We start from the raw sequence: 27,743 nt of genomic DNA, 5'->3' as shown, positions 1-27,743 counted from the left end.
CACATTCAACAAGTTAAATTTTATTTTCTTAAAGCTGAATACTCAGCCTCTTGTTCAAGGTAATTTCAAATAAGCTGCTCAATTTTAAATGACACAAAAAATAAGTCATATAAAGTTTAAAGTTCTATTTGAAATGGCATTTATGACCCAGCCTACTTCAGAACTCATCATTTAAAAGATGACAAAAATACTAAGAGTATCACTTGAAATCCAAAGTTGTTGCTCTTTCTACATCAACCATGAACTTGGGTGAAAGGAGTACAATTTTGAGTTTGTCCAGAGTTGCAGCCCAATTCTTTGGGATTATGAGCATTATCAAGAATAGAAAATTTAAATACAGAATTTATTTTAGGAAAATAAAACAAAAGTCAGAGAAAAACTGTCCTTTGCAACAGAATTTTATGCAACTTTTCATTCTCCACAAAGTTGTGTTTTCAGCCACAACTATTTTAATTACACAGGGTTCTCTTGTTCTACATCTTCAAAACATTCACATCCTGTAGTATTGATTCAGCTATGAAGTTTCCATCTTGTATCCAAATTTTTCTAGTTCAGCTCTGAAAAACATGAAATAACATTAATTTGCTAAGAGAATATTAAAGATCCAGGATAAATAATAAACATAGTTCCAAGATTCTATTTCCTTCCGCCACAGTAACTAATCCCACCCTGACTTCACATCTTTTCATTAGTACAGCTTTGCAGAATTGCAGGTAATATTCAGCCTGGAATTATTTTTTCTAATCTTCTTAGGTGTGGACAATGCTTTCTTCAAGATTTCATTGGCAAGCTCATTGCAATAATCACATATTTAGTTTAGCTAAAAAAAGGTTTTATGCCTGCCAATGAACAGAATTTATTAAATTATGATGCAGCAGTGTACCATAATGCAAAGCATCCCCTTATGATCTTCTCATCTGTGTAGTTCAAGGACAGGTATAAAAGCACTGCTTACTTAACTGCTAACAAGAACTAAGGCAAACATTTTAATTTGAAACATCTGCCTTAGTTTTGATTTTTGTTACCCAAGGAACTGCTGAAAGTCATTTCGTGAAAGAGGTCTGGGTATCAGGAAAACACAAGACAAAACATGGACCTTCAAACCGCTGGATAAATGACAAGACAAAAACAAAATTCAATATTAATATGGTAGAGGGTGGACTTTGCAGGAACATCTGCTTCAAAATAGCTAACCGTAATAAATGGGAGAGTAAGTTTTAGAAATGTTAATAAACCATGAAAACTTCTGGGTGCTAATTATCACAAATTTGGTTGCATATCTTGAACCCATACATTTTAAATTCTTTCTAGATTGCTCATAACTTTGAAAACCATTGATTTCTGATAAACATTCTGTTCTGCATTACCAAAAAAGTTGTTTACCTTATTTCTGAGATATGATAAATGTAAATTTTAATTACACAGATACAGAGACATTATCCAATACATATATAAATTAATTTTCCAACAATCAAGCTAGATGTAGAATTGAAACATGGAGTGCATTATATACTTTTGGAAAGAGATTCAGCAGCATCTTTCAAATATTACAAAAACAGAGAAAAACTGCTGGTCCATAATAAGATATTTTAAAAAAACTAAGGCTGAAACTAACTAGTTAATTTCACATCAGGACGACATAATAAAATTTTCTTTTATGATGCAAGATTCTATGATTTCACTCTCACAGAACTCATGAACAAGCCACAGCTGTAATATAAAAAAAAGGTTATTTTAACATTGTCACACCGCTTCCCCACCCAAGTAGTGAGTGATGTTCCATCTCAATTTCAATGTGGAATGCAAGAGTACCTTCAAGTTCCTTGGCATCAATAAGTCAGAGGATCTACCGTGGGGCCAATACATTAATACAATCAGAAAGAAGGCAAGCTTGTGGCTCTACTTTGTTAGGAGTTTGAAGTTTTGGTATTTGATATGTCAAAGACTCTTGCAAATTTCTATAAATGTACGATGGACACCATTTTGAATGGTTGCATCACCACATTATATGGAGGCTCCAACGTGCAGGATGGAAAAAGGCTACAGAGTGTTGCAATCTCAGCCATCTTCATCACAGGCACAGCCATCCTCACCATTGAGGACATCTTCTTTTAAATTTTTTTTTATTAGTTTTTCAAAACATTTTACAAATTAAAAACCCCAAATCCCAATGAGGAACATTAAAACAGTGCAAAATTAAAACAATAACAATATGTTACAAAGGAAGAGAATTTAACAAAAAAAGCACCTAAATTAAAGACAAGTAAGCTTAGTGTCCTCCCCAAGCCCCACAACACAAGAAAAAACAATAGCAACTCCAGACCAACCACAACACAATATAGAGAGTATAAGTCAGGACAGCCAAACTCCCAGACTGTGAATACACTCAGCAACAGAGGATAATAATGCCTTCTACCAGATAAAAAAAGGAGCTGAAAGCAAGGGACCGATAAGAAAAAAAACCCTAGTCAAGAGGAAGGTTATGAAAGTACTCGATAAAAGGTCCCCAGACCTTATGGGAGGACATCTTCAAGAGGCAATGCCTCAAAGCACCATCCATCTTTAAGGATGGTCAGCATCTGGGACATGCCCTCTTCTCTTTACTACCATCAAGGAGGAGGTACAAGTGCCATACTTAATGTTTTAGGAACAACTTCCATCCCCTGTCATCAGATTTCTAAAATCAGTGAAGAATAATACATTATTCCTTTTGTAATAATATATTTATTTTTGTAAATTTTTATGGCATTTTAAAGTGCCAATGATTGGAATGCATGCAGTTGACTTTACAGTAGACAGCAAAATTCATGTTAAGACCATAAGACCAAAAGATAGAGGAGCGGTAGTCGTCCATTCAGCCCATCGAATCTGCTCTGCCATTCAATCATGGGTCGATCTAATTCTTCCAGTCATTCCCACTCTCCTGCTTTCACCCCAGACCATTTGATACCCTGGCTAATCAAGAACCTATCTATCTCTGCCTTAAATACTCACAATGCCTTGGCCCCCACAGCCACTCATGGCAACAAATTCCAGATTTACCACCCTCTGACTAAAGTAATTTCTCCGCATCTCAGTTCTAAATAAACATCCTGCAAGCCTAAAGTCGTGCCCTCCTGTCCTAGAATCCCCTACCATGGGAAATAACTTTACCATATCTAATCTGTTCAGGCCTTTTAGCATTTGGAATGTTTCTATGAGATCCCCCCTCATTCTGAACTCCAGGGAATACAGCCCAAGATCTGCCAGATGTTCCTCATACGGTAACCCCCTCATTCCTGGAATCATTCTCATGAATCTTCGCTGAACCCTCTCCAATGTCAGTATATCCTTTCTAAAATAAGGAGCCCAAAACTGCACACGACACTCCATGTGTGGTCTCACAAGTGTCTTATAAAGACTCAACATCACATCCCTGATGTTATATTCTATACCTCTAGAAATGAACGCCTTCTTCACAACCAACTCAACCTGGAGGTTAACCTTTAGGGCATCTTGCACAAGGACTCCCAAGTCCCTTTGCATCTCTGCATTTTGAATTCTCTCCCCATCTAAATAATAGTCTGTCTGTTTATTTCTTCCACCAAAGTGCATGACCATAGACTTTCCAACATTGTATTCATTTGCCACTTCTTTGTCCATTCCCCTAAACTATGCAAGTCTCTCTGCAGGCTCTGTTTCCTCAACACTACCCGCTCCTCCACCTATCTTTGTATCATTGGCAAATTTAGCCACAAATCCATTAATACCGTAGTCCAAATCATTGACTTACATCATAAAAAGCAGTGGTCCCAACACCAACCCCTGTGGAACTCCACTGGTAACTGGCAGTCAGCCAGAATAGAATCACTTTATCCTCACTCTGTTTTCTGCTGATCAGTCAATGCTCCACCCATGCTAGTAACTTCGCTGTAATTCCATGGGCTCTTATCATTGCTAAGCAGCCTCAAGTGCGGCACCTTGTCAAAGGCCTCCTAAAAATCCAAGTACACCACATTTACTGCATCTCCTCTGTCTACCCTGCTTGTAATTTCCTCAAAGAATTGCAGTAGGTTTGTCAGGCAGGATTTTGCTTTCAGGAAACTATGCTGGCTTTGGCCTATGTTGTCATGTGCCAAACAGGTACACCATGATCTCATCCCTGACCATCGATTCCAACAACTTCCCAACCACTGATGTCAGGCTAACGGGTCTATAGTTTCCTTTCTGCTGCCTTCTACCCTTCTTAAATTGTAGAGTAACATTTGTAGCTTTCCAGTCATCCGGTACAATGCCAGAATCTATCGATTTTTGAAAGCGGGGGTGTGTGTTTATATACACACATACAAAAAAAAACGCCTGGATGAGCCTCCCATGAGGTTCATCACTCCCAGAAGATGGCTACCAAGGTTGATAGGGCAGTAAAAGTGGCATAAGACACCACTGCCTTAATTAATGTACTGAATTCAGGTGTTGGATAAATATGAAAGTAAAAACCAGCTGCAAACAATGCAACAGACAACATCCCAGCTGAATACCTATATTTCAGAACTGCAATATATAACTGTATCTAGTTATAAAACTGGCACCTTCTGGTCCAAATACAGGCTATTCGCAAAAATGTAGAACTAACATATTCTGAGTAATTAAAAACCATCAGTTGATTTTTAAAGTGATGTAAGCCATCACCAAGTTGCAGCTCTTACTCATCACAGATGCCCAGTTTGGGTACATGGATTACTTGACTCCTAACAGTATCACAGTGTTGGCCTAGAGAGATGAATTGGAAGCTCAAAGCAGAATTTGGCTGAATATGATGTAAAGGCACTGCGACAAACCTGAAATCAACTGGCATCAAAAGGAAAAACACTCCAGTGCCCTGGAATCGTACCTCACACAAAGACAGATATCTTTGATTGTCAGTCCCAGGACCTCCTCAGGACAATCATGCCACATTAGTGCCAGATAATAATTAGAGTCCAGCTAATGAACCCTACCCGACGTTAACATTCAATGAATACTATCACCGAGTCCCTCCCAGCCTCCAAAATGCAACTGGACCAACCACATCAATAATACTGGGTGGCACGGTAGCATAATGCATTCACCAATCAGGGTTCAATTCCCACCACTACCTGTAAGGAGTGGTACATTCCCTCCCTGTTGCGTGGGTCTCCTCCAGGTAGTCCAATTTCCTCCTACATTGCAAAGACGTATGGATTCAGGTTCGTAAGTTGTGGGCATGCTATGCTGATGTCAGAAACGTGGCAACACTTGTGGGCTGTCCCAAGCACCCAGTCAGACTGTGTTGGTCACTGATGTAAATGGCATATTTGACTATGTTCCAATGTACATATGACAAATAAAGCTAATCATTAAATATGATGGTCACAAAAGGTCACAGACTCACTTCCTGACATGACAAGGCTTTTGTTCCATCTACATGCATGCATGGGATAGAATAGCCTGGGTTCTTGTAGTGCTGATAACAGAAGATTGAAATCAGACCAAAGCATCAACTTGATTGGAACCCCATCCACACTGCTGCTAGGAGGCTGCAGTATACACCATATGCTGCAGTTATTTGCCCAGCTTCTCCAGTGGCACACCCCCCAAACTACAACCATGGACAGCAATGTAGAAAAACATTGCTTTGTGCAGGTTGCTCTCTAAAGCCTCAATTATACTTCTGCGTCGAATCTACACCATAGGTATCGCGTACCCTATGCCATAAGGTGTCGTGCACCTCCCCAAAAAGTAACTCACACATCGTGGCGACGCAGACCGCACAACTGACTGGTCCACTTGGTAGCATCGCATTTCCGGTAGCTTCTTCTCTGTCATGTCTGTACGTACACCAATGCGAAATAAATGATTGGAGACGATGAACCAAATCATCAAATCTACCTGCCGACATCCAAAAATATTTGAAATGCATTTCCTTGTCCAGGTCTCTCACAAAGAAACTCAACACAGTGGCATAGAAACCCCACAGTCAACTAGCATTTTGGTGGTGAACTGCAGAGCGACGCAGACACACCAACATACGCAAAAGTATAAATCAGGCCTATGTCGTAGCCCATACGCAGAAGTATAAATCAGCCTCAAGTCATACACCATACTGACGTGGACACAAATATTCAGTTCTTCATTGCTATGTCTTGGAATATCCTACAATTAAGATTGTATAGTGCCTTCTCACCAAAATGACTTTAGTAGTTTAATGCCATTGCTCACAAACTTCTCCAGGGTAATAAAGTTTGGGCAATAATGTACATCCGAAAATTAACTTTAAACTTCTTGAGTTCTAAATATAGCTAAGAACTATTTCTTAGTCAAATCATAGAAGTGGACTAAAACATGAATTGAGGCAAGAGAGAGTCTTGATTCTGGTTAATTCTGTATTGTTGAACATACACAAGAGCTCCACTGTTTGGAAAACTTCAGAATTTCAGCACAGGGTATATCATCTTATTCCTGATTCCAATGAATTTCAGAAGAGATTAGACCACAAGACATTGGAACAGAATTATGCCATTTGGTCCATTCAGTCTGCTCCACTATTCAATAATAGCTTATCCTTTTTCACCCATTGCCATTAATACTTGAAGGGAAGAAATTATTTTTTTTAATTACTCAGGAAAATTCATTCAGCAAACTTGCAAAGTTTAAGAAATTTTATATGCACAACTTAAAGGTTCAAGTGCAATTAACTCTTGTTCTTCTGGTACTTATGCAAAGAGAAGTCCCATTTACCTGGCAAAAGTTTCTAACAATTAAAAAATGTTTTGAAACCTGCTGAGCAACAAAATTGTTTTCCTGCTCCAGCTAAAGAAGCTTCACCTTCTTCATTCACACTTTTTGAATGAGAGAAGGCAGGCATACAAACAAGCAAGTGGACAAAAGAGGTCTATTCAAGGCTAACAAACCTAAAAATTTACTCAAGTCTGTGACTTCAATCCATAAAAGTTCTGGTGAAGTTGATGAAAAGCTATCCAGAAAACAGACTGCACGGACATTTATAAGAATGCGATTTTAATTTAAGTGTTGACCTAACCTAGGCTAAGTGCAAAAGTCTATGCATGGCCTAGATAATTTTTATGAAAGTATCTTTAAACAATAAAGTTTATTTAGTATAAAATAAACATGAAAATATATTGATCATTTAGACTAATACACTGATAAGGTAGGCTGATAAATAGCAACATTCTCTGATGATTTCACACTTCATGTGATGGTGAGCAGTCATTCAATTGAGGTCCTTTTATTTGCATTAATATAATTTCATCTTAAAAACAGCATTGTAGTGCAAAACTTTGTTATTTAAAAGACCAAGGAGATTGACACATGGTTCGGCATTTTACATAAAGATTTGTGTGTAGAATACTATAGGTCAAAACTCACTAGTGTGGCAGGCTTGGCTTGTTTTGAATCTGTATTAACTATTTCTAGCTAAGATCTAACCAACACCTAAAACTAACCAAAGTCAAAGTAAAATTTATTATCAGAGTACATATATGTCACCACATACAATCCTGAGATTCTTTTTCTGCAGGCATACTTAGCAAATTTATAGAACAGTAACTAAACTGTAAACAGTGCATATGCAGATATAAATAGCAATAAATAACCAACATGAAACACAATATAACAAAGTTCTTAAATGAGTGGTTACCCCTTTTTGTTCAAGGGCCTGTTAGTTGAGGGGTAGTAACTGTCCTTGAACTTGGTGGCGTGAGTGCTGAAGGTCCTGTACCTTCTACCTGATGGCAGCAGCTAGAAGAGCATGGTGGTGATGATGGATACTGATGTCCTATGGCAACATTTCAGGTAGATGTGCTCAATGGTTGGGAGGGCTTTATCTGTGATTGGTGTTCCCATATCAAGCCGTAATGCAGTCAGTCAGCACACTTTCCACCACACATCTATAGAAGTTTGCCACTGTTTCTGATGACACGCTAAACTTCTGCAGACTCCTGAGGAAGTACAGTCGTGCTTTCTTTACAAATATTTTATGTGATGGTTCCAGGACAGGTCCTGTGAATCAGCGACACCCAGGAATTTAAAGTTACTTACCTTCTCCACTTCTGATCCTCTGATAATTACTGGCTCATGGAGCTCTGGTTTCCCACACCTGAAGTCTACAATCAGGTCCTTGGTCTTATTGACATTGAGTGAGAGATTGTTGTTATTGCACCACTCAGCCAAGTTTTCAATCACCCTCCTGTATGCTGATTCATTACCCCCTTCAATACAGCCTGCAAAAGTGGTGTTATCAGCAAACTTGTACATGGTGTTGGAGTTGTACTTAGCCACACGTCATAGTGTAAAGTGAATAGAGAAAGAAGCTAAGCACACATTCCTGAGGTGCTCCTTCACTGATGGAAATGTTTTGCCAATCCAAACTGACTGGGGTCTATGCATGAGGAAATTGTACAAGGGGTATTGAGGCCCAGGTCTTACAGTTTACTGATTAGTTTTGAGGGGATGATGGTGTTAAACACCAAGCAGTAATTGATAAAGAGCATCTTGATGTATGTATCTTTGCTGTCCAGATGTTCCAGGGTTGTGTGAAGAGCCAATGAGACGTGTTGCTTCAGTAGACAAATTGAAGTGGACCCAAGCTGTCATTCAGACATGTTTCAACATCAGCCTCTCAAGACACTTCATCACTGTGGATGCAAGTGCCACTAGGCAATAGAGCATGTGGTACCATGCTCTTGGGATCCAATATGACTGAGGTCTGCTTCACACAGCTAGGTACTACATGCTGCCAGTGTGAGAAATTGAAGATATCTGTGAATACTGCAGCCAGTTGGTCGGCACAGGTCTTCAGTACTCAGACAGGGACACTGGCCGGACCAGGTGCTTTTCTTGGATTCACTCCCTTAAAGGCAGCCCAAATGTCACCTTCAGATACTGTGACCAAGGGGTCATTGAGAGACATGGACGGTGCGCAATGGTACCTCCTTGTTCTGATGGTCAAACCATAACTTATACCAAGCTGTAACTAATTAACCTACCAGTGCAACTTTTACAATTTCATCGAATGACAACTTCTGACAATAGCACTTCTGACACAAGGACTAGAACGGTTCAACATATAGCTTGCAATGTATAGCCATGGCTTTGTCTGGGACATTCTTATGAACAAGCTCTCCACTCAATTCCCTTGAAGAATCTGTATTTTCTTATTAACACTATACCCCTTCTTCCCAGCTTGACTGCCTTCAGGATCAAGGACTTCTTAGGGGCTGATGAAACAAATATGAATTTTCAGATCCTACCACTGGTGGAGCAGGAGGAATTTTAACAAACTAGGCTGTAATTTGTTCAAATAAATTTAGCAGATTGGATTCAAACTGACTACTTAAATACATATAGTAAGACAAATTAGAAGATAGTTAAAGAAATTGCAAAGATGACAGTGATAGACTCTAGGATTTAAATCCAAGGTTCTTTTAGAAATCAGGAACGAAGCACAAGACTTGCTTCAGGATCATTTCATTAGGAGTTGATAAAACAAGGGAAATTGAAACAAACTGTGATATACCTCTACTACTTGAAGAGGAGAAAGAAGCTGAAGATTAAGATGTGCTGCTTTGTGTTTAACTATTTTATACCCATAGAGACATGGAAAATTCTATTCAAATCTATAGATAAGAATAAACCAATTAGAAAACACTTATTCAATACTGCAGTACCAAGTTAACCAATGTGAAAATGCTTATTCACTTAATGCAAAACAAATCAGCTTCTGAAGCTTTCCAGTTTACCTGGTAGAGTCACCAGAGGCATATTAAATTGTTGTGCATACTATACCAACTAGGAATCATAGTAAGCAGTTACTTCTATATAAGTACTTACAAGAAATAGAAGCAGATAATCATTAAACTACAAAAAAGCAATTAACAGTTGAATCTAAGAATTAAACAGCTGGATCCAATAGCAGGAATCCTCAACTCAAAACATGTCAATGACAATAGAAAGCATGAAAAAAATACGTGTTCACAGAATAACCCAAGATCATTAACAATATGAAATATTATAGAATGCTAGAAATAAACAATGAGGCAGCTGCTGTGGGGAAAAGGATTTAATAACTTAGGTTGAGCAGGAAGTTTCACTGTGGAATAAATCTGTTAGCTTTCGAAGGACAGAAGTAGTACATGCAGTTGTAAGAAAAAGTTTGTTAACTCTTTACAATTACTTGGTTTTCTGCATTACTTACTCAAAATGTGGTCTGCCTTTGTCAGTCACAATAACAGACAAACACAATCTGCCTAAACTAATAACACAAATAATTGTACTTCTTGTCAATACTGAGTACACCATTTAAGCAATCATATTCTAGGTTCAAAAAAGTATGTGAACTTCTGGGGTAATGTCTTCTACAAAAGCTATTTGGAGGCAGGTATTCCAATCAATGAAGTGAGATTGGAAGTGTGGGTTGCTTAGGTGCCCTGCCCTATATAAAAAAAAGACACACAAAGTCAGGTTACTGACAGAGCCTGCTCTTCAAGAAAGATCTGTTTGGCTGCACAATGCCTTGATCAAAACAACTTTTAGAATACCTTGGAAGAATTGTAGAGATGCTTGAAGCTGGAAAAGGCATTGCTAAAGACCCGAGCGTTCATCAGTCCACAGCAAGAGAAATTGTCTTGAAATGGAGGGAATTCAGTATACTGTTGCTACTCTCTCTAGGAGTGGGCATCCAGCAAAGATCACACCAAGAGCACAACATGCAATGCTGAATGAGGTGAGAAAGAACAGGTAACAGCAAAAGACCTGCAGAATCTCTAGAACTTGGTAAAGTCTTTGCTCATGTGTCCACTATAAGAAAAATACTGAACAAGAATGGTGTTCATGGAAGGAGACTATGGAGGAAAACACTGCTCTCCAAAAACAACATTGCTGCACATCTTAAGATTGCAAAAGACAACCTGGATGTTCCACAATAATTTTGGGACAATGTTCTGTGGGGAGCGACAAAAGTTGAACTTTTTGGCAGAAATGCATGTCACTATCTTTGGAGGAAAAAGGGCACTGCACACCAACACCAAAAGCTCATCCCAACTGTGAAGCATTGTGGAATGAGCACCACGGTTTGGTTTGGTTTGCTTTGCAGCTTTAGGGCCTGGACATTTTGCCAATTGTTGAGGGAACAATGAATTCAAAATTGTATTAAGAATGTCTATCATCTGAAGCTTAATAGAAGTTAGATTATGCAATATGACAATGAACCGAAACACAAGAGTAAATCAACAGAATGATTTAAAAAGAAGAAAATTTGTGTTTTGGAATCGCTAAGTCCAAGTCCAGATCTTAACCCAATTGAGGTGCTGTGGCATGACCTGAAGAGGTCTAGGCATGCAAGGTATCCCAAAAATATTGATGAACTGAAAGTTTTTTTTAAAAAAGAGAAATGGTCTAAAACTCCTTCTCATTGTTGTGAAAGTATGATCAGCAGCTACAGGAAATATTTGGTGGAGGTTATTGCTGCTAAAGGAGTTTCTACCAGTTATTAAATACAAGGGTGCACATACTTTCTCCAGCCTGGACTGTGAATGATTAAACAATGAAAAATTGTTATTTAATCCTTAAATAAGGACATGAAAAATACAATTGATTGTGTGTTATTAGTTTAGGCAGATTGTGTTTGCCTAATATTGTGACTTGGATAAAGATCACACCACATTTTATGAGTGACTAACGCAGAAAAACAGGTCATTGCAAAGGTTTCAGAAAGTGATTCTGGCAACTGTATATGCTGGAATTAAAGTAGTGGCCAAACTAAGTTAGATACCTCTGTTCATTCGTACCACAAGTTACCTAAATAAGTCAAGTCATTCTTTCTGAATCAAGAGTCTAGACTTCAACTGAGTTTAAAATAAATAAAAATATTTACAGATGAAATATTATAACCTGATTACAAATGTGAAAATACTTTTAAAAATTGAAATGTCTTGGGGAAATGTAACTCAAAATGACAAATTACATGCAGTTTTCACTGAAGAGAAATACTGTAGAGGAGAAACAATGCACACAGTGTACTCTCTCTTTCACTTTTAGATCAAAATAGATAAACAATTCTCTGACTGGACAGGAGATATATTTCATCACTCCATCCTCAATCTCTAGAGACCTATCACTTGGTCTGAAGTTCAGGAAACAGCCATTTATTATTACTGGTAGAAAATTCCAATCCAAGATTAATTACTTTAAAAATCAATCAGAGCCATGTCTTTCAAATAAAAAAGCAAATTTACCTTTACATTAAGAAAAAACTACCCGCGAATTTACTGAGATTTTGCACCCAGTTCAAATGTCTTAAGTGAAAGTACAAAATCAACAGTTTTGTCACCAGTTTTCGTCACTGAAAAATACTGAAATTAACTCCCAATTTCCATTAATGCTGAATAACCCATTTGATAAGACAGTTCTAGCTACATTATGACAAAAGATCACCAGGAGTTGCAGATAAAGGGATGACAAGTTTTTCCAAGCAATAAAGTTAATTAGATTTTATAAAACAATGAGTCTTCTCAATTAAACAGCTGCTATCACCATAAAAGAAAGCAACATTTCCACAACCCCAAATAACAAGATGCTCCAATCTAGAAACACCTTACCCCAACACCAATTATACAACTGGACATGAAGATATAAAGAAATTGATCTGCTCTACAATTAAAATTAAAAGTCTCACAGCACACAAGAACACTAACCTGGTCTGTTCTTATTTAAATTCAATGGAGGCACATTGTTCATTCATTCTCTCTATACCAGATCAGCCCATGATTGAATGGCGGAGCAGACTCCATGGGCCCAATGGCCTACTTCTGCTCCTATACCTTATGGTCTTATCTCCTAAATAACGTATCATCCATTTTTAATGGTCAATTCTAATTAGAGAGATACAGCATAGTAACAGGCCCTTCTGGCCCAATAACATTATACCCATGTGACCAATTAACCTACAATCCAAATGTCCTTGGAATGTGGGAGGAATTGCAGCACCCAGACGAAACCCAACCAGTCACAGAGAGAAAGTACAAACTCCATACAGAGAGCAGTGGAACTGAAACCCAGTCGCTGGCGCTGTAATTCTAATCCTATGCCACAGGGTGTACAAACTTCCTATGGAGAGCAGCGGAATTGAAAACAGGTAGCTAGTGCTGTAATTCTCTTCCTATCCCATATCCTATTGCTATATTTAATTTTACACTAACCAATACCGTGTCACCTACTATGTTAAATGACCAGAAAAATCCAGCCACTCCCAGTGTCGAGGGAAAACATACTCCATTACTTTACATTACATCTCACCCTCTCCAATTCTAATTTTCTAATACAATTACCAGGGGAAAGGTCCAATACATTAACTAATTCTTAAGTGAAATGCACACATGAATTTTGTAAAATCGGCAATACAGTGTTTTATGACCTTGAGGATTATGAATATTTTTGATTATAAAACCAATCTTTCCTCAGTGTAATTTTCATGTGTGATCTGTTCTCCCAGGTTATAACAGAAAAGTCCTCCGACTCTTTACAGATGATGGCTTCAACACGCTTTTTACCGATACCATGAAATTTTCTTACTATGTCATATCCCCTTGATATGTTTCATGTTACTATAGATTATTATCCTTATGTAACCTTACTTATGAATGCCCAACTAATGGGACACCAGCTCGTTTGTATGTGTTATAAACATATGGTTTGGCATTCATTACCCAGGAATAGTCAGTGGTGAATTTTACCTTAACTGGTTCGAAAAGTCATCCTCCACATTGTCATCATCCCAGTTGTCTTCCCAGACATGTGCATCCTCATCCTCATCTAAACCTGTCCAGCCTACAACAGAGAAAAACAAAGAAAAACAGTTAATTGTATCCACATATCAAATTTGAATGGAACATTTCTTACCCATGATATAAAAACAGCTGACCATACTGCCACGGCAACTTTTAGTCTTTTCCCTGTTCTTAGCTACTAACCTCTGCTCCTGTTACTGTTTCCAAGTGTCTGTTCTATTAATGCTTAATAAAATGATCATGAAGTAACAAGTTTTATGCCACTTTCTGATTTCCAAAAGAGCCTTTGATCAAGACATCAGAATCCAACAATCTTACACCATTGACAAGGATAGTTGCAAAGATTTACGGACTTGGAAGACTTGCAGGTGAAGTGGAAAATTTTAGTGAATAGATTAAGTAGAAATTTTTAGCACACAAACAAAAGAGATAAGAGCTTTTCTAATTCCAAACTGTCTGAGAGAAAGCCTAGTTCTTTGGATGAAAGTTGGAGTGAGGAAGTTACTAAGCTGCTATTTTGAAAAAAACAGATCTGTAAGAATTGAATACGTGCAAGCCAGAGGATAAGTAAATACTTAAATACATGCAAGTCAATGGAATGCAAAAGAAAACTTAAGTTGAAGAACAACGCATTAAGATTTTAGTTGCAATTTAACAATAATTTGAGATAGTGGACAAAGTGAAGTGCAGTGTATCGGGCTAAAGCAGATTGAAACAAAATCAAAGAATCTGCAGGAACTTCAAGGGAACAGCCCAGCCAATGGCACTTACTACTTGGGAAATACCCTCTACATCAGACTTTACTCCAGCACAGTAACACCACCTAAACTGAGGAATTACAGGATCGGCATGACATGGACTCTACAATAACTCCTCGTGACTCAAGTGAGGATAACAGTGATGAAACAAGAAGATTGGCAGTTATGTCACAGCTTGCTTCAATAAAGACTAAGGGAGTGAAGGCAAGCAGGACTTATGAAATCTATGAAAGGAGACTGACAATCTATTACAGAGCTAATTGATGTATTGACAAACTAACCCCTATAGTGGTAGATCCGTCAACTATTGCTCAACCGCTCAACAATCTGCTGAAAGCAGTAAGTGCTCAGACGACCTTGTGACTCTTAATGAACTGAAAAGTGTTTCAAACTTTAAAGACCACATTGTATACTGCACCTGCTTTCAGAATCTCTGACACAGGAAAATCATCTACCCTGTATGTAAATGAGAAATACATGATGGCAGTCTTAACTCAAGAACCTGGAGATCAACCGCATATTGGTGGTTATTACACTACCTAAGGTTTGTATGATGAAGACTCCACAATGACTGAGAGGGGAATTCAAATGGTACTAACTGAAGCCTGCAAGGTAACAGAAGGATCAGCTAATATCTAAACTAATTCTCGACATGCTTTTGGAGTCATTCATGATTTTGGAAACCTACGGAAATCGAGAATTTCTTACAGCTGCAGGAACCCCAATCAAAGCTAGCCAATTAGTACAAGAACTCACTAATGACACACAATTGATATCAGAAGTTGTCGTACTAAAATGAAAAAGCCACCCCAAATGACTACAATGGAAAGACATGGAAATGTATTCACAGATGAACTTGCAGAAAAGGCTGCATGGAAAGAAATTAAAGTTTAATGGTCAAAGAATTCAAAATATGAGAACATATACCATGAACCCAACAAATGAAATTATGGAAACTGAGTTGAAATCTGTATCAGACACACATACAAGATGTTCCAGAGATGCAAGCTCAAAGCTCTAAACAAGAAAAGTGGTTCTGGATGGAAAATGGTGGGGAGTTAAACAGTGATGGAACATGGAGTTACGGCACTAATCAGGCTAGTAGCTCTAACCACGTGGCTTCCTAGGATGCATTGTAGTGAAAAGGATGATCAACAGATTCTTCCTGTGGTTGTGAAATCCAACATTCAGGGCACAAGCCTTACAGATGTTTGACAGATGCACGACAAGCCGGAAAATAAATCCTGGAGTAGTGGAAAAGCTGCCACAATTAAGTGCTCCTGCCTCACCTGATCCATTTTTACACTTACAAGTGGACTACATTACTTTGCCAGTGTCAAGGATATTCAAATATACTGGTAATAGTGGACAAGCTTTCAAGATGGGTGGAAGTTGTTCCAGCAAGAAAAACCACTGCCACACACACACAGAGCAAAAACTATGATCAAGTCGATTCCTAAATCGGGACTGCCATGTCACACCGACTCTGACCAAAGAACACATTTCACTGAGTTTGTCAGGACAAACCCAGAGTCATCAGGACAAATTGAACAAATGAATGGAATCAAACAATAATAAGCATCATGAGGAAGGCATACCATGGCCAGCGGTCTTTTGCAAGATCAGAGCAACCCCAAACAGGAAAACTAAATTAAGTCCATTTGAGGGCATCCTATGTCACTGTTGGGAGCTCTTGGTCTCAGAGAGGCTGATACATTCTCATTAAGAAACCACACAAGGAACCACTGGGAGCTTAATGGGAAGGACCTTATCAAGTGTTATTAATTACTAACTCAGCGGCAAAAGTCAACACACGTCAACCACTGCAAGCGAGGTAAAGTGGTACCCAACAAAGACATCTAGCGTTGTGGTTAATGTGTTAGTAACCTCTGACCCAGTGCTACGCTGCTGGGCTACAGTAAGCAAATCACTAATCAGCCAGAAAACTTCTAACAGAATCAACAGCTACTGGGCATTATGAGTTTATTCTAATATCATTTGTTAACATTCAGAAATTCTGCCAATTTTCCAGTTGAGATGATTCAAAGTATACTTGCGAGTACCACATGAATTTGCTGATGCTGTTAGTGCCTCTGGTTATTGGGCATCTCAATATGTACCACACACTCTGAAATATTCACCAATGCTAGGCATCCCTGCACATTCAGAACAAACATATGCCCTCCATCTTAAATATTCCAGCAATGGCTATGTTGACATTATGCCTATGATTCATTATTCTCAAGGAAGACCCAAGTACACAATGATTATGCCCCCCATATACCATCTTAAACTAGATCATTCGTGTATATATAATCAGCATGATTTAGGGACTCTTATCATATCTGACTCTATTCATGTCTTTTCCTGGGACATCTCTATATCTGCATCTAACGCTCATGACAAAGCTGTTAAAATTCTTTCATTTTCACTAATAAAAGCTGCCTTTTGCTTGAGTTCACAATGTAGCATTCCAGTAGTTTATACAATTATACTTGTCCTAAATAGAAGAATGACTCTGGAATTTTCATTGACAACTCCCATCAGAAAAACATTACAATTCAACAAGGCTGTTGCTGAGTAATGAGTGGACTAAGTTCCTGAAACAATGTATACTTTATGTGTGGAAATGAAGACTTCAAATCTCTTCCATGCTATTGTAGGATCTTGCTATTGTCTTTCTTACACAGACCTTACCTTTACCTCCCACATCTAGAAGTAAATGAGAAATTTCAGGAGATCGATTTATTTCCATTTTAAGATGTCGAAAAGAGCACAAGAGATTAAAAATGTCACTGTAGCTTTAGAAAGTATAAGCGATGACACTGCTTATTTCTTGAGAAAAATAACAACTGAAATAGTCACCATGTGCAAGATGGTTCTTCAAAATCAGATGGCATTAGATCAATTATACTTAGACAAGTATAACTGCATAAACTATGCCCTACTGGAATGCAGTTAAGGGGAAACACGTGCAGTTATAGGCAAGGGGTGTTGTTCTTGGATACCTGACGAGTCCAAACTGACTTGGTTAATCATATTCAATAACTTAAAAGACATCTGTTTGATAGATGAGATTTCATTGATGGGATTCAATTAAGTCTCGGAAGCTGGGGATACTCAATACTACGAGTAATGTTATTTGTTTTGATATGCCTTACAATAATTTACAACATTTTTACTTGTATAAGGTGGATCATTAAGAGTTGAAACTCATGTGAGCCTATTAATCTGCCTAGCAAAGACATAATGCTATGAATACTTTGAAGAATATATAGCCTTTAATATTTTCAAAATTTAGGTAGTTTGATAATTTTATATTTACCATAGACACTACAAATCCTTCTGCCTCTGAATTTTCAGATGTAATGATTCTTAATGTTTGATTCAAAATCAAAGAGAGAACTACAGGTAGCCCCCGAGTTATGAACGTCTGACTTACGGACAACTCGTACGTACGAACCAAGGAAGGAGAACGATGTCCGCCATTTTAAGTCGGATCACGACGCCGTCTGCCATTTTAAGTCATTGCTGTTGACACCGTGTTGAGTGTTTAACTTTGTATTTGGCTTAAATTTTTCTTAGTAAGATTCACCATGACCCTGCCCTCCCCACCCCCCCGTTCTGGTCGGCTGGTGGCGCAGTCAGATCAGCACCAGGCTAGAGAACGGAGGTTCCCGAGTTCAATTTAGTGACAGATTGCTCCCATGTCGGGTTGGTGCCGATCCAGTGACTCCCGTGCCAGGTTGATGGCGAGCTCGCAACTCAACCTCATAAAAACACTGCCAACTTCTGTTTGAATTCCCACATAGAATATTGTGGAGGATCAAATACCCAAACCCAGCACAGCCCCCACTTGTCCAATTTAACCTGTCTCAGTGCGGTGCAGTTTAGGACCCGGGGAATTCAGTGCTGTGGTCCTTAGGACCCAGCAGACCTCAGGAGCTGGCGCAGGTCGGGACCTGCTGCCCACAGTGTTTCTGTTCCATTGATGGGAAGCGAACACAATTGAAAATAAAATGGAAATAATAAAGCGTTTGGAAAGAGGTGAAATGCCATCGGTCATTGGAAAAGCAGTAGGCTACAGTCGGCCAACCATCCGAACAATTTTAAAGGATAACGGATAAGGTAAGAATAATGGAGCATGTGAAAGGCCCTGCCCTGATGAAAGCTACAATTATTACTAAGCAACGCAGTGGTTTAATTATTAGAATACACACATTTCTTAAGTATATATATGTTTTATATACATAGAAAGGTAAAATATATACTATATACCAAGACAAACGTTTGACTGACGCTAAATAATACCGGTTGTACTTGTTCCGACTTACGTACAAATCCGACATAAAGACGGACGCAGGAACGGAACTCGTACGTAACCCGGGGACTGCCTGTATTAGATTAGACTGTTGATTGTCATTATCTTTGTAGTTTAACAATTAATTTCCTGCTTGTATTTCCTATAAATACCCAAATATATTTAACTTTTGATGTTACCTAGTGGTCATAGTATGTTTATGAAATTGCTTAGTGTGTCTCCCCCCCCCCCCCCCAAGTGGGTACATTAATATGAATCTAGAAGCATCTCTTGCCAACGCATTCTTTCTATATGGGCTATTTGACTGGTTAACTCTCATCTACAAATTTGAATGGAATATTTCTAATCTGTGGTATAAAAATAGCAGACAATGCTGTCTTGCCATCTTTTAGTCTTTTCCCCATTCTTTGTTCTTAGCTACTGATCTCTGCACCTGTCACTGTTCTTTTCCAATTAGCACTTAAAACGATCATGAAACAACAAGGTTTATGCCTCTTTGACTTCTGAAAGAACCTTGGATCAAAAACATCAGAATCCAACAATGACAATGATTAACATTGGTTTATACAGGACTAAGTGTTGGGTCCTTTGTTTTTGTCATCTGCATTATATCAACAATTTGGATTATAATGTGGTAAACTGGATCACCAAATTTGCTGATAACACCAAAACTGGGGAAGTCGTGGGCAGTGAGGACAAACCTGGGTAGAGCTTGCACAGTGAGCAGTAGAACAAAACAATCTGGGAACACAGATCTGCAATTCCTTAAAAAGTGGAGTTGCAGGTAGATAGGGCCATAAAAAGAGCTTTGGGCACATTGACCTTCATAAATCAAAGTCTTGGGTACAGGAGTTAGAATGCTACGTTGGAAGTTATGTAAAATGTTGGTAAGATCCTATTTGGAGTATTATATGAATTTCTAGTCACATACCTACAGAAAAGATAAATAAGATTGAAAGAATGCAGAGAAAACTTACAAGGGTGTTGTCAGGACTTGACCTTGGTTATAGGCAAATGTTGAATAGACTTTATTCCCTAGAGTTTAGGAAAATGAGGGAAGCTTTTACAGAGGTATACAAAATCATGAGGAGCACAGATAAGAGTACAGGCAAGCAGGCTTTTTCTACAGCGGCTGGGTGAAACTAGAACTAGAGATTGTGGGTTAAGAGTAAACTTCACTCAAAGGACGGTGACAATGTGGAATGAGGTAACAGTGGAAGCAGTGGATACAGGTTTGATTTCAACACCTCGTTCGGTACATGGATGGGCAGAGTATGCAGAGCTTTGATCTGGGTATAGGTTGAAGGGATTGGGCAGATTAGTAGTTTGGCCTGGACTAGATGGGTCAAAGGGCCTGTTTCTATGTTGCAATGTTCTATGATTCTAAGAACAATGCACTTTTGTAATAAATTAATTTTTTTGTATTTTGAATGCTTACTATCAATATTGAAGATGTTGAAGTCAATTTACACAAAAAAACTTGAATTGCTCTGCAATTAAATTGAATTTATTATTGTAATGGAGAGGAACAACAAAAAATTTGTGCATATCAATGTCATACACACAGCAATGAAATAAAAGAATGAAATAAAAGGTTTTTGCTTCAGGGATAAATATTGCCCAGCTCCCCTGGAAAACATGCTTGCTCCTTAAGTAATGCCAGGGCATCTTTTATCAATTAACAAAGCCAAAAAGGGTCTTTTTCTTGAGAGACAATACAGTATACACTGGCATGTCAACCTGGAGTAGTCTGAACCCTTTCTGGGATTATCTTACAAGCAGAAACTAAACGGATTAACTCTAAACATTTTGGAGTTTAGAAAAATTAGAGATTATCTTGAAGAATTAAAAAAAATCTCAAGGGGCTTGATAAGACAGAGAGTTTGTGTCTCCCCTGGCAGGAGTCAATCTCAAAATAAGGTGCTGTCATTCAGGACTGAGGTGAAAATAAATTTCTTCATTCCAAGGGTAGCACAGTAAACCTTTATCAAAAAGGATGGTAGAGGTATAGTCTCGTTGTATAATGAAGACAGATGGACAGGTATTTGGATATTAAGGCAGTCAATGAACAGGCATTATTTTACTGGAGGACTGAGCCAGTAACGGGCACCAAGGACAATTCCTGGTTTCACTTCTTATCTTCCAACTTTTGGCATGGAGACAAACATGATAAACTATGAGCCAAGGCTGTTATGGAAGATTAATAATTACTTCCTGCATGTGATGGGTAGCTGCTCCTTCACAGAGCCAGGGCCCAGAGTTCAATTCCAACTTCAGATGTTGTCTGCGTGAAATGTGCACGTTCTCTGTGACTGAGTGGGTCTTCTCTGTCCTCTGGGTGCTCTGGTTTCCACCCACATCTCAAAGGCGTGCAAGTTGCTGGTTAATTAGCCAGCGTACACAGTTCCCAGTGTAAGTAAGTGATAGAATCCAGCGTGGGGTTGGGGGGGGGGGGGGTTTAAAAGAAAGAGGAGTGAATAAAAATGGGATTAATATAGGCTTAGCGCAAATAGGTAGTTAAATGTTGTTATGATATCAATAAGCCAAAGGGCCCATTTCGATGCTGTATCTATGCAGTCCATGCAGATTGAACTTTCAAAGGGTATTTGATAGTGCAGCATGACAGGCTAACTACCAAATTAAAGATTAAGGAGCCTTACCAGCATGGATGTAAAATTGGCACAGCCACTAGAAACAAAGTTGGAGTGAATATTTATTATACAGGTAGATAGTCCCAAGGTACTAAAACCACATTTTTCTTGTTATAACTGATAAACTTGGAACATATTTTGTTCATTTAAAAGGGTATAATACTGAAGGAGTACTGTTTCTGTGCTGTACATTATGAAATTCCATATAAAATTACTGGTAAATATAAAAACACAGCATGGAGGGAGAGACTGGTAGTGACCAAAAACATGAGAGAAAGAAATGGTTTTTTTCCCTGTGTTTTTTAAACACAGAATTAAAATGTGTCCCTGTCCCCCCCCCCCCCCCATCCCTTCCCACCGATCTCCCTCCTGGCACTTATCCTTGTAAGCGGAACAAGTGCTACACCTGCCCTTACACTTCCTCCCTCACCACCATTCACGGCCCCAGACAGTTCTTCCAGGTGAGGTGATACTTCACCTGTGAGTCAGCTGGTGTGGTATACTGCGTCCGGTGCTCCCGGTGTGAACTTTTAGATATTGGTGAGACCTGACGCAGAACTGGAGACCGTTTCTCTGTCCGTCAGAGAAAGCAGGATCTCCCAGTGGCCACACATTTTAATTCTGCATCCCATTCCCATTCTGATATGTCTATCCATGGCCTCCTCTACTGTCAAGATGAGGCTACACTCAAGTTGGAAGAACACCACCTTGTATACCAGCTAGGTAGCCTCCAACCTGATGGCACGAACATCAACTTCTCTAACTTCTGTTAATGCGCCTCCTCCCCTTCTTACCCCGTCCCTGATATATTTAGTTCCCCCCTTTTTTTTCCTTCTCTCTGCCCATCACTCTGCCTGTTCTCCATCTCCCTCTGGTGCTCCTCTCCCCCTTTCTTTTTCCCTAGGCCTCCTGTCCCATGATCCTTTCCCTTCTCCAGCTCTGTATCCCTTTTGCCAATCACCTTTTCAGCTCTCAGCTTCATCCCACCCCCTCCGGTCTTCTATCATTCTGCATTTCCCCCTTCTCCCTCCTACTTTCAAATCTCTTACTATCTTTCCTTTCAGTCAGTCCTGACAAAGGGTCTCAACTTGCACAGCAGGACCCAATAACAACAGGGAAATAAATGGCAAATTAAAATGTGCTTTGATGGTATTTATTAGGCATCAGCTGCTGCTCAGTTGGTAAATGGAGTCTGTAAGCTGTGGGTTCAATTCTTAGAACCAGAATTATTACCACACAGGCTGTGGTTCCTCGGCCCATCAAGTCCCCAAATTGCCCTTTTATACTGTAATTAATTCAGTCCCATTCTCCTGCCTTTTTTCTCCTTAGTCACTCAAATTACTTCCATTCAACTTCTTATCCAGTTCCTTTTAAAAACCCTGATGAGGCCTCTTCTGGTGTCAGGTGAATGGTAACAGATTCCAAAGTACTATTTTAAAGATTCAGGAAGTTCTCCTTGGAGTCCTAAGACCAATGGTTATTTTCAATGTCACACAAACATTATTTGATCACCATTTTATTAGTGTTTCTGAGGTCCTATACATAAATTGTCTGCTGTGTTCCCTGTTCTTCAGCAATGATTAAAACACAGGTAGACAAAATGGTGAACGCAGCATTTAGCACATTTCTCTTCACCGAGCAGGGCACTAAGAACTACAGTTGGGATGACGTTACATATACAAGATGCTGGTAAGGACACACTTGGAACATTGTATACATTTCTGATAGCCTAGTTAGAGCAAGAATGTAATTAAGCTGTTGAGGGGGCAGAAAAGATTAACAGGGATGTTGCTAGCACTGGCAGGCCTGGGTTAGGAGACACTAAGGTGGCTGGGGTGACTAGAGATTTATAAAAATCATCAGGGGCCTAGATAAGATGAATGGCTATAATCATTCTCCCTCCTCTCCACCCCCCCCCCCCAACCCCAGAGTAGCTAGAAAGCACACAAAGGTGGAAGGGAAAGACTTAAAGAGAATCTGAGAGACAAGTTTTTTCACATAGAGGGTGGTGAGTATAGGTGATGAGCTGCTATCGGAAATAGAGGAGGGTACAATAATATGAAAGACCTAAAGGGATAAAGGACAACACAGTCAAATGTGACTATCTCAGAAAGGCTTAGACTACTTGGGCCCAAAGGCCTGTTTCTGTGCAGTATAATTATATGGCTATGCAGACAGGTCAGTGTTCCTGAACACCCTTCAAAATGGTGCGTATATTCTCTCATTTCCTCTCAATGTGGTCTTCTCACTTGAGGATTAAATGTCATATGCAGCCTGACCATTAGTTAACTTTTGCCCAGATCTCTGAGCATGGGGGTGACCTTGAAAATTTTGAAATCTCACAGCACATACCCATGCCTAACCTTTAATATATCAAAAAGCAGAGGTTCTTACACTGGTGAAACACCACTGACCCCCTCCCATCTTCCAGACAACTACAATTCATACAGGGTTCCATAGGGTAGATAACAAAAGGATGTTTCTCCTGGCTAGAATTAGAGACAGCATCAGAATCAGGTTGGCGTATGTCATGTAATTTGTTCTTTTGTAGCAGCAGTACAATGCAACACATAAAAAACAGATTACAATACGAAAAAATATACAAAATAAGTAATGCAAAAAGAGCAAAAGTAGCGAGGTAGTGTACATGGATTCATTGTCCATTCAGAAATCCGATGGCAGAGGGGAGACGCAGCTGTTCCCAAAATATTGAGTGTGTACCTTCAGGCTCCCTGCACATCCTCGATGGTAGCAATAAGAGCCTATCCTGGATGGTGGGGGTCCTCAACGATGGTTACAGCTTTATTGAGGCACCATCTTTTGAAGATGTTCTCTTTACTGGGGCGGCTAGTGCCCATGATGAAGCTGGCTCACTTGCAACTTTCTGCAGCTTTTGCCAATCGTGTGCAGTGGCCCCTTCATACCAGATGGTGATGTAACCAGTTAGAATACTCTCCACTGTAAACCTGTAGAAATTTGCTAGCCTTTGATGACATGTTAAGCCTCTTCAAAGTCCTAATGAAATACAGCTGCTGTCATGCCTTCTTCATAATTACATTAATACGTTGGACCCAGGATAGATATTCAGAGATGTCAACACCCAGGAACTGGAAACTGTTCAACCTTTCCACTGCTGATCCCTTGGTCTTACTGATGTTGACGGCAAGGTTGTTGCAGAGATGAAAATGAAAGGACGTTTTTTTAAAACTCAAGTGTGCTGAATCTTTGGAATTCTCTACCGCTGATAAATGTCAATGCTGTCATTGAAATTTCTCAATCTGGCTAACCTCTTATGGTTAGAAAAGATCAAATATTTTCTTGTTGAATAGTAGAGAGGTAGCTCAGTAACCAAATAGTTTACTCCCATTTCAGACTATTTTGAATTCTGTGATGAAGTATGTATTAATACTCTTCAAAATGGCTTCTAAAAGGGCTTCCCAACTATAATTCTCTTCATATGCTTTTCTAAACTGTTGAGTGCATACATCTACTGATGCTTCTGGACACAACATCAGTGATGTTCCTGGAATCATCGGGTGTTTCGGGTCTTTCAACATCATACACCTTTCTCCAGGTGACCCAGCCAGGGCTGATCAGAGCTCAGCTTGTGTCCAGATGGCTAGCTACACATGACTCCATGGCTCCCCTCTCGAGCCACAGCCACCTTGAGGCCCTCTCTGCTGCATCGGTGGTACTGCGGATGGCTCCTCTTCCTCTCTCCCTTGATGTCTAAATTGCTGTAGGCTCTGGCTAAGGAACGGGCTGTGAATCCCCTACAACCAACTTCAACTTGCAAACAAGTGTCATACTCGTGTCCTCCAGAGGATTTTCAAAAAAATTGCACCGAGTCCTCCACAGAACTACTTCCAACACTGCGCGTGTCATCTGGATCAAGTCCAAGCAGAGCCAGTCTATTCCTTTTAATACTTTTGATCTATCTGAAATTGCTACAACCTCTACTTCTACAACGATAAGCTGCCTCTCTTTAGGGCAGACCAATACCAAGTATACTAGTACTTCCTTTCAATTTGCTCTCAAGCACTATAGTGTATTCTTCAACGATATTGCTCTCTCCATCTCACTTTACATAAATTTTCTGTACACCAGGTATCAATGAATATTGCATGCCCAGTATTATCTTTTATAAACAAAGAAAGCATAAGGTTATCATTACTCCACAGCTCACTAAAAATATTCAACACACTTTGTATGTTTACACATGCATGTCTCTCTCTGACTGTATGCTGCACCCGAAAGTGTAAGATAGGCCTTCTCCAGGTTATGAACGCCTAATGGATCCCACTACATATGAGCTCCCAATTTAAAACTTTGATTGATACACACACACATACATTCAATCCTATGAACATCAGATCTTGTTTGCCCTCTCACTCCACTTTAGTAATTGTAACTGCAGTCACCCTCACAAAGATTTCCACTTGATATAATTTTATTTGCAGCACAAACATCTATGTTCGTTTGTTTTCCACCCCTTCACAGGCATTCCCATTTTTCTTTCCCACTTTAAACATACTTGATTTCCAGCTTTTCCTAGAGCTAATGAAAATTCTTCAAACTAACACATTCAATATTTATCCCTCCATTGATATGTTGGATCTATTGAGTAGCTTCAGCAACTTGATTTTATTCTGTCTTTAATGACTTTAGTCTATATTCTGTACTTATACGTCCGTGGTTTTCAGTTATTCAAATCGCTGTATTGCTTTCAGCATTTTTATCTCCTTTTAAGTTTTCGCTGCATCCATCACAGTTTACTTTCTCACCTCATCTGCCTCCGTAACACAACTCACAGTTCAGTAAATGGTTCAATCAGACCTTGATGTCAACATATTCTACAGCTCATAGTCTCTCCAACTCTTTACCTTATGTCACAGAACATTCACCCCAAACGCTAATCCTCGTTGCACCTCATCTGACTCATAAAGGAGCACTTGTTTGTTGTTCACGTCTGCAGTGTCTTGTGCCTCCACCCGAGCGGCGAGGTGAGGAGGAAGACAAGTCCCAGGCCCAGCCCTGCTCTCTCTCTATCCGTTACCGCTCATGCCCGACCGGTGCGGAGCGGAGCGCCGCCCCCAAATGTCACGCTGCCCCACTGCGGTAGGATCCGGGAGGCTGAAGGCCAGCCAAAAAGTGTCGACCCCTTGCCCGCCCGCAGCTGTTTCCAACCACTCTCACCTTCCGCTGGAAACTCCTCGAACTCATCATCCTCCTCCAGCAAACCCAAGTCCACCGGCGCCTTCTTCTCCGACATGATTCAGCGCAATGCGAGCATTGAACTCTGGGATGGATTACGTCACTGGCTTTCTGCACGCAAGCGCACATTCACCGGCGGGCGTGGCCTGGTCCATCGTACCCAAGGTAGGCTAACCTTTACCCTCTTGTTGCTAGGAGCCCGGCCTGTCAGATCGTAAGGTGTTTTTTTTTAACCAAAATCATTTGCCCATCGGAATAAGGGCATTTTAATGAGATGCAAGAGATCGCAGATGCTACAATATGCAGCAAAAAAAAAAGCATCAGGAGGAACTCAAGTTGGTCTGGTAGCATCTGTGGAGGCTAAGGTTTGAGAGATCCTGTGTCAGGGGAAGTGCCGATCCTCCAGCAGTTTGTTTTTTATATATCACAGATCTTCCAAGTCTGCTTTCACTGTTTCATGCATTTTCTAATTCTTTTCAGTTTTCTAACTCCCAGATATCGAAGCAAATCGGCTGAAATAGAGTCAAAACACAAATTTCTAAAGCAATCGTAATTCTGGATTCTTTAAATAATTAGGGGGGAAACCTCACGATTAACAAGTCAGATTTAAAGTCCGTGCTGTAACCGCATAGGTGGCTCTGGTTTTACGTTGTTTTCCTTGTCTCTGATTTTCTCCCAGGTATTCTTGCTTCCAAAGACACACTAGTTAGCTATTTAGCTGCTACAAAATGAATGGGAGACAGGACAATGAGAATGGAGCCAGTTGAAAAGCTAGAGAAAACAGAACATAGAACAGAAGCAAGGCTCTTTGGTTCACGTTTGCACTGATTGTGATGACAGTTCAAACTAATCCAGCCTGCCTAAATAAGCCCTGTTTCCCTCTATTTGCTGTTTATACATGTATATGTCTAAATGTTACCTAAAAATTGCTTTAGTGTCTATTCCTACCACTTCTGCTGGCATTGCATTCCAGGCATCCACCATCCTCTGTAAATAAACT

The 27,743-nt window shown here is 39.5% G+C and overlaps 1 protein-coding gene across 1 annotated transcript; it reads right to left on the bottom strand.

Annotated features, from left to right (window-relative positions):
* On the bottom strand, positions 1-26,877 carry sem1 (SEM1 26S proteasome subunit). Its single transcript, XM_059972581.1, has 3 exons — positions 26,726-26,877; positions 13,746-13,839; positions 1-557 (listed from the first exon to the last, which is right to left on the bottom strand). Exons 1-3 carry the CDS (start codon positions 26,799-26,801, stop codon positions 515-517), a joined length of 213 nt encoding a protein of 70 aa, XP_059828564.1. The 5' UTR covers positions 26,802-26,877; the 3' UTR covers positions 1-514.
* Between the last annotated feature and the right edge of the window lie 866 nt (positions 26,878-27,743).

The sequence above is a fragment of the Hypanus sabinus genome, chromosome 6 (genome assembly GCF_030144855.1).
Source record: "Hypanus sabinus isolate sHypSab1 chromosome 6, sHypSab1.hap1, whole genome shotgun sequence".
In the NCBI taxonomy this organism is placed as follows: Eukaryota; Metazoa; Chordata; class Chondrichthyes; order Myliobatiformes; family Dasyatidae; genus Hypanus; species Hypanus sabinus.
Note: the sequence above shows the minus strand (reverse complement) of the source record. Positions and strands in the feature narration are given on the sequence as shown.

Coding starts and splice junctions, on each gene's coding strand:
- sem1 (XM_059972581.1), bottom strand. CDS start 26,801: ATGTCGGAGAAGAAGGCGCCGGTGGACTTGGGTTTGCTGGAGGAGGAT. Junction 13,840..26,725: donor CGAGGAGTTTCCAGCGGAAG/GTGAGAGTGGTT, acceptor TCTCTGTTGTAG/GCTGGACAGGTTTAGATGAG. Junction 558..13,745: donor GACTTTTCGAACCAGTTAAG/GTAAAATTCACC, acceptor CATGTTTTTCAG/AGCTGAACTAGAAAAATTTG.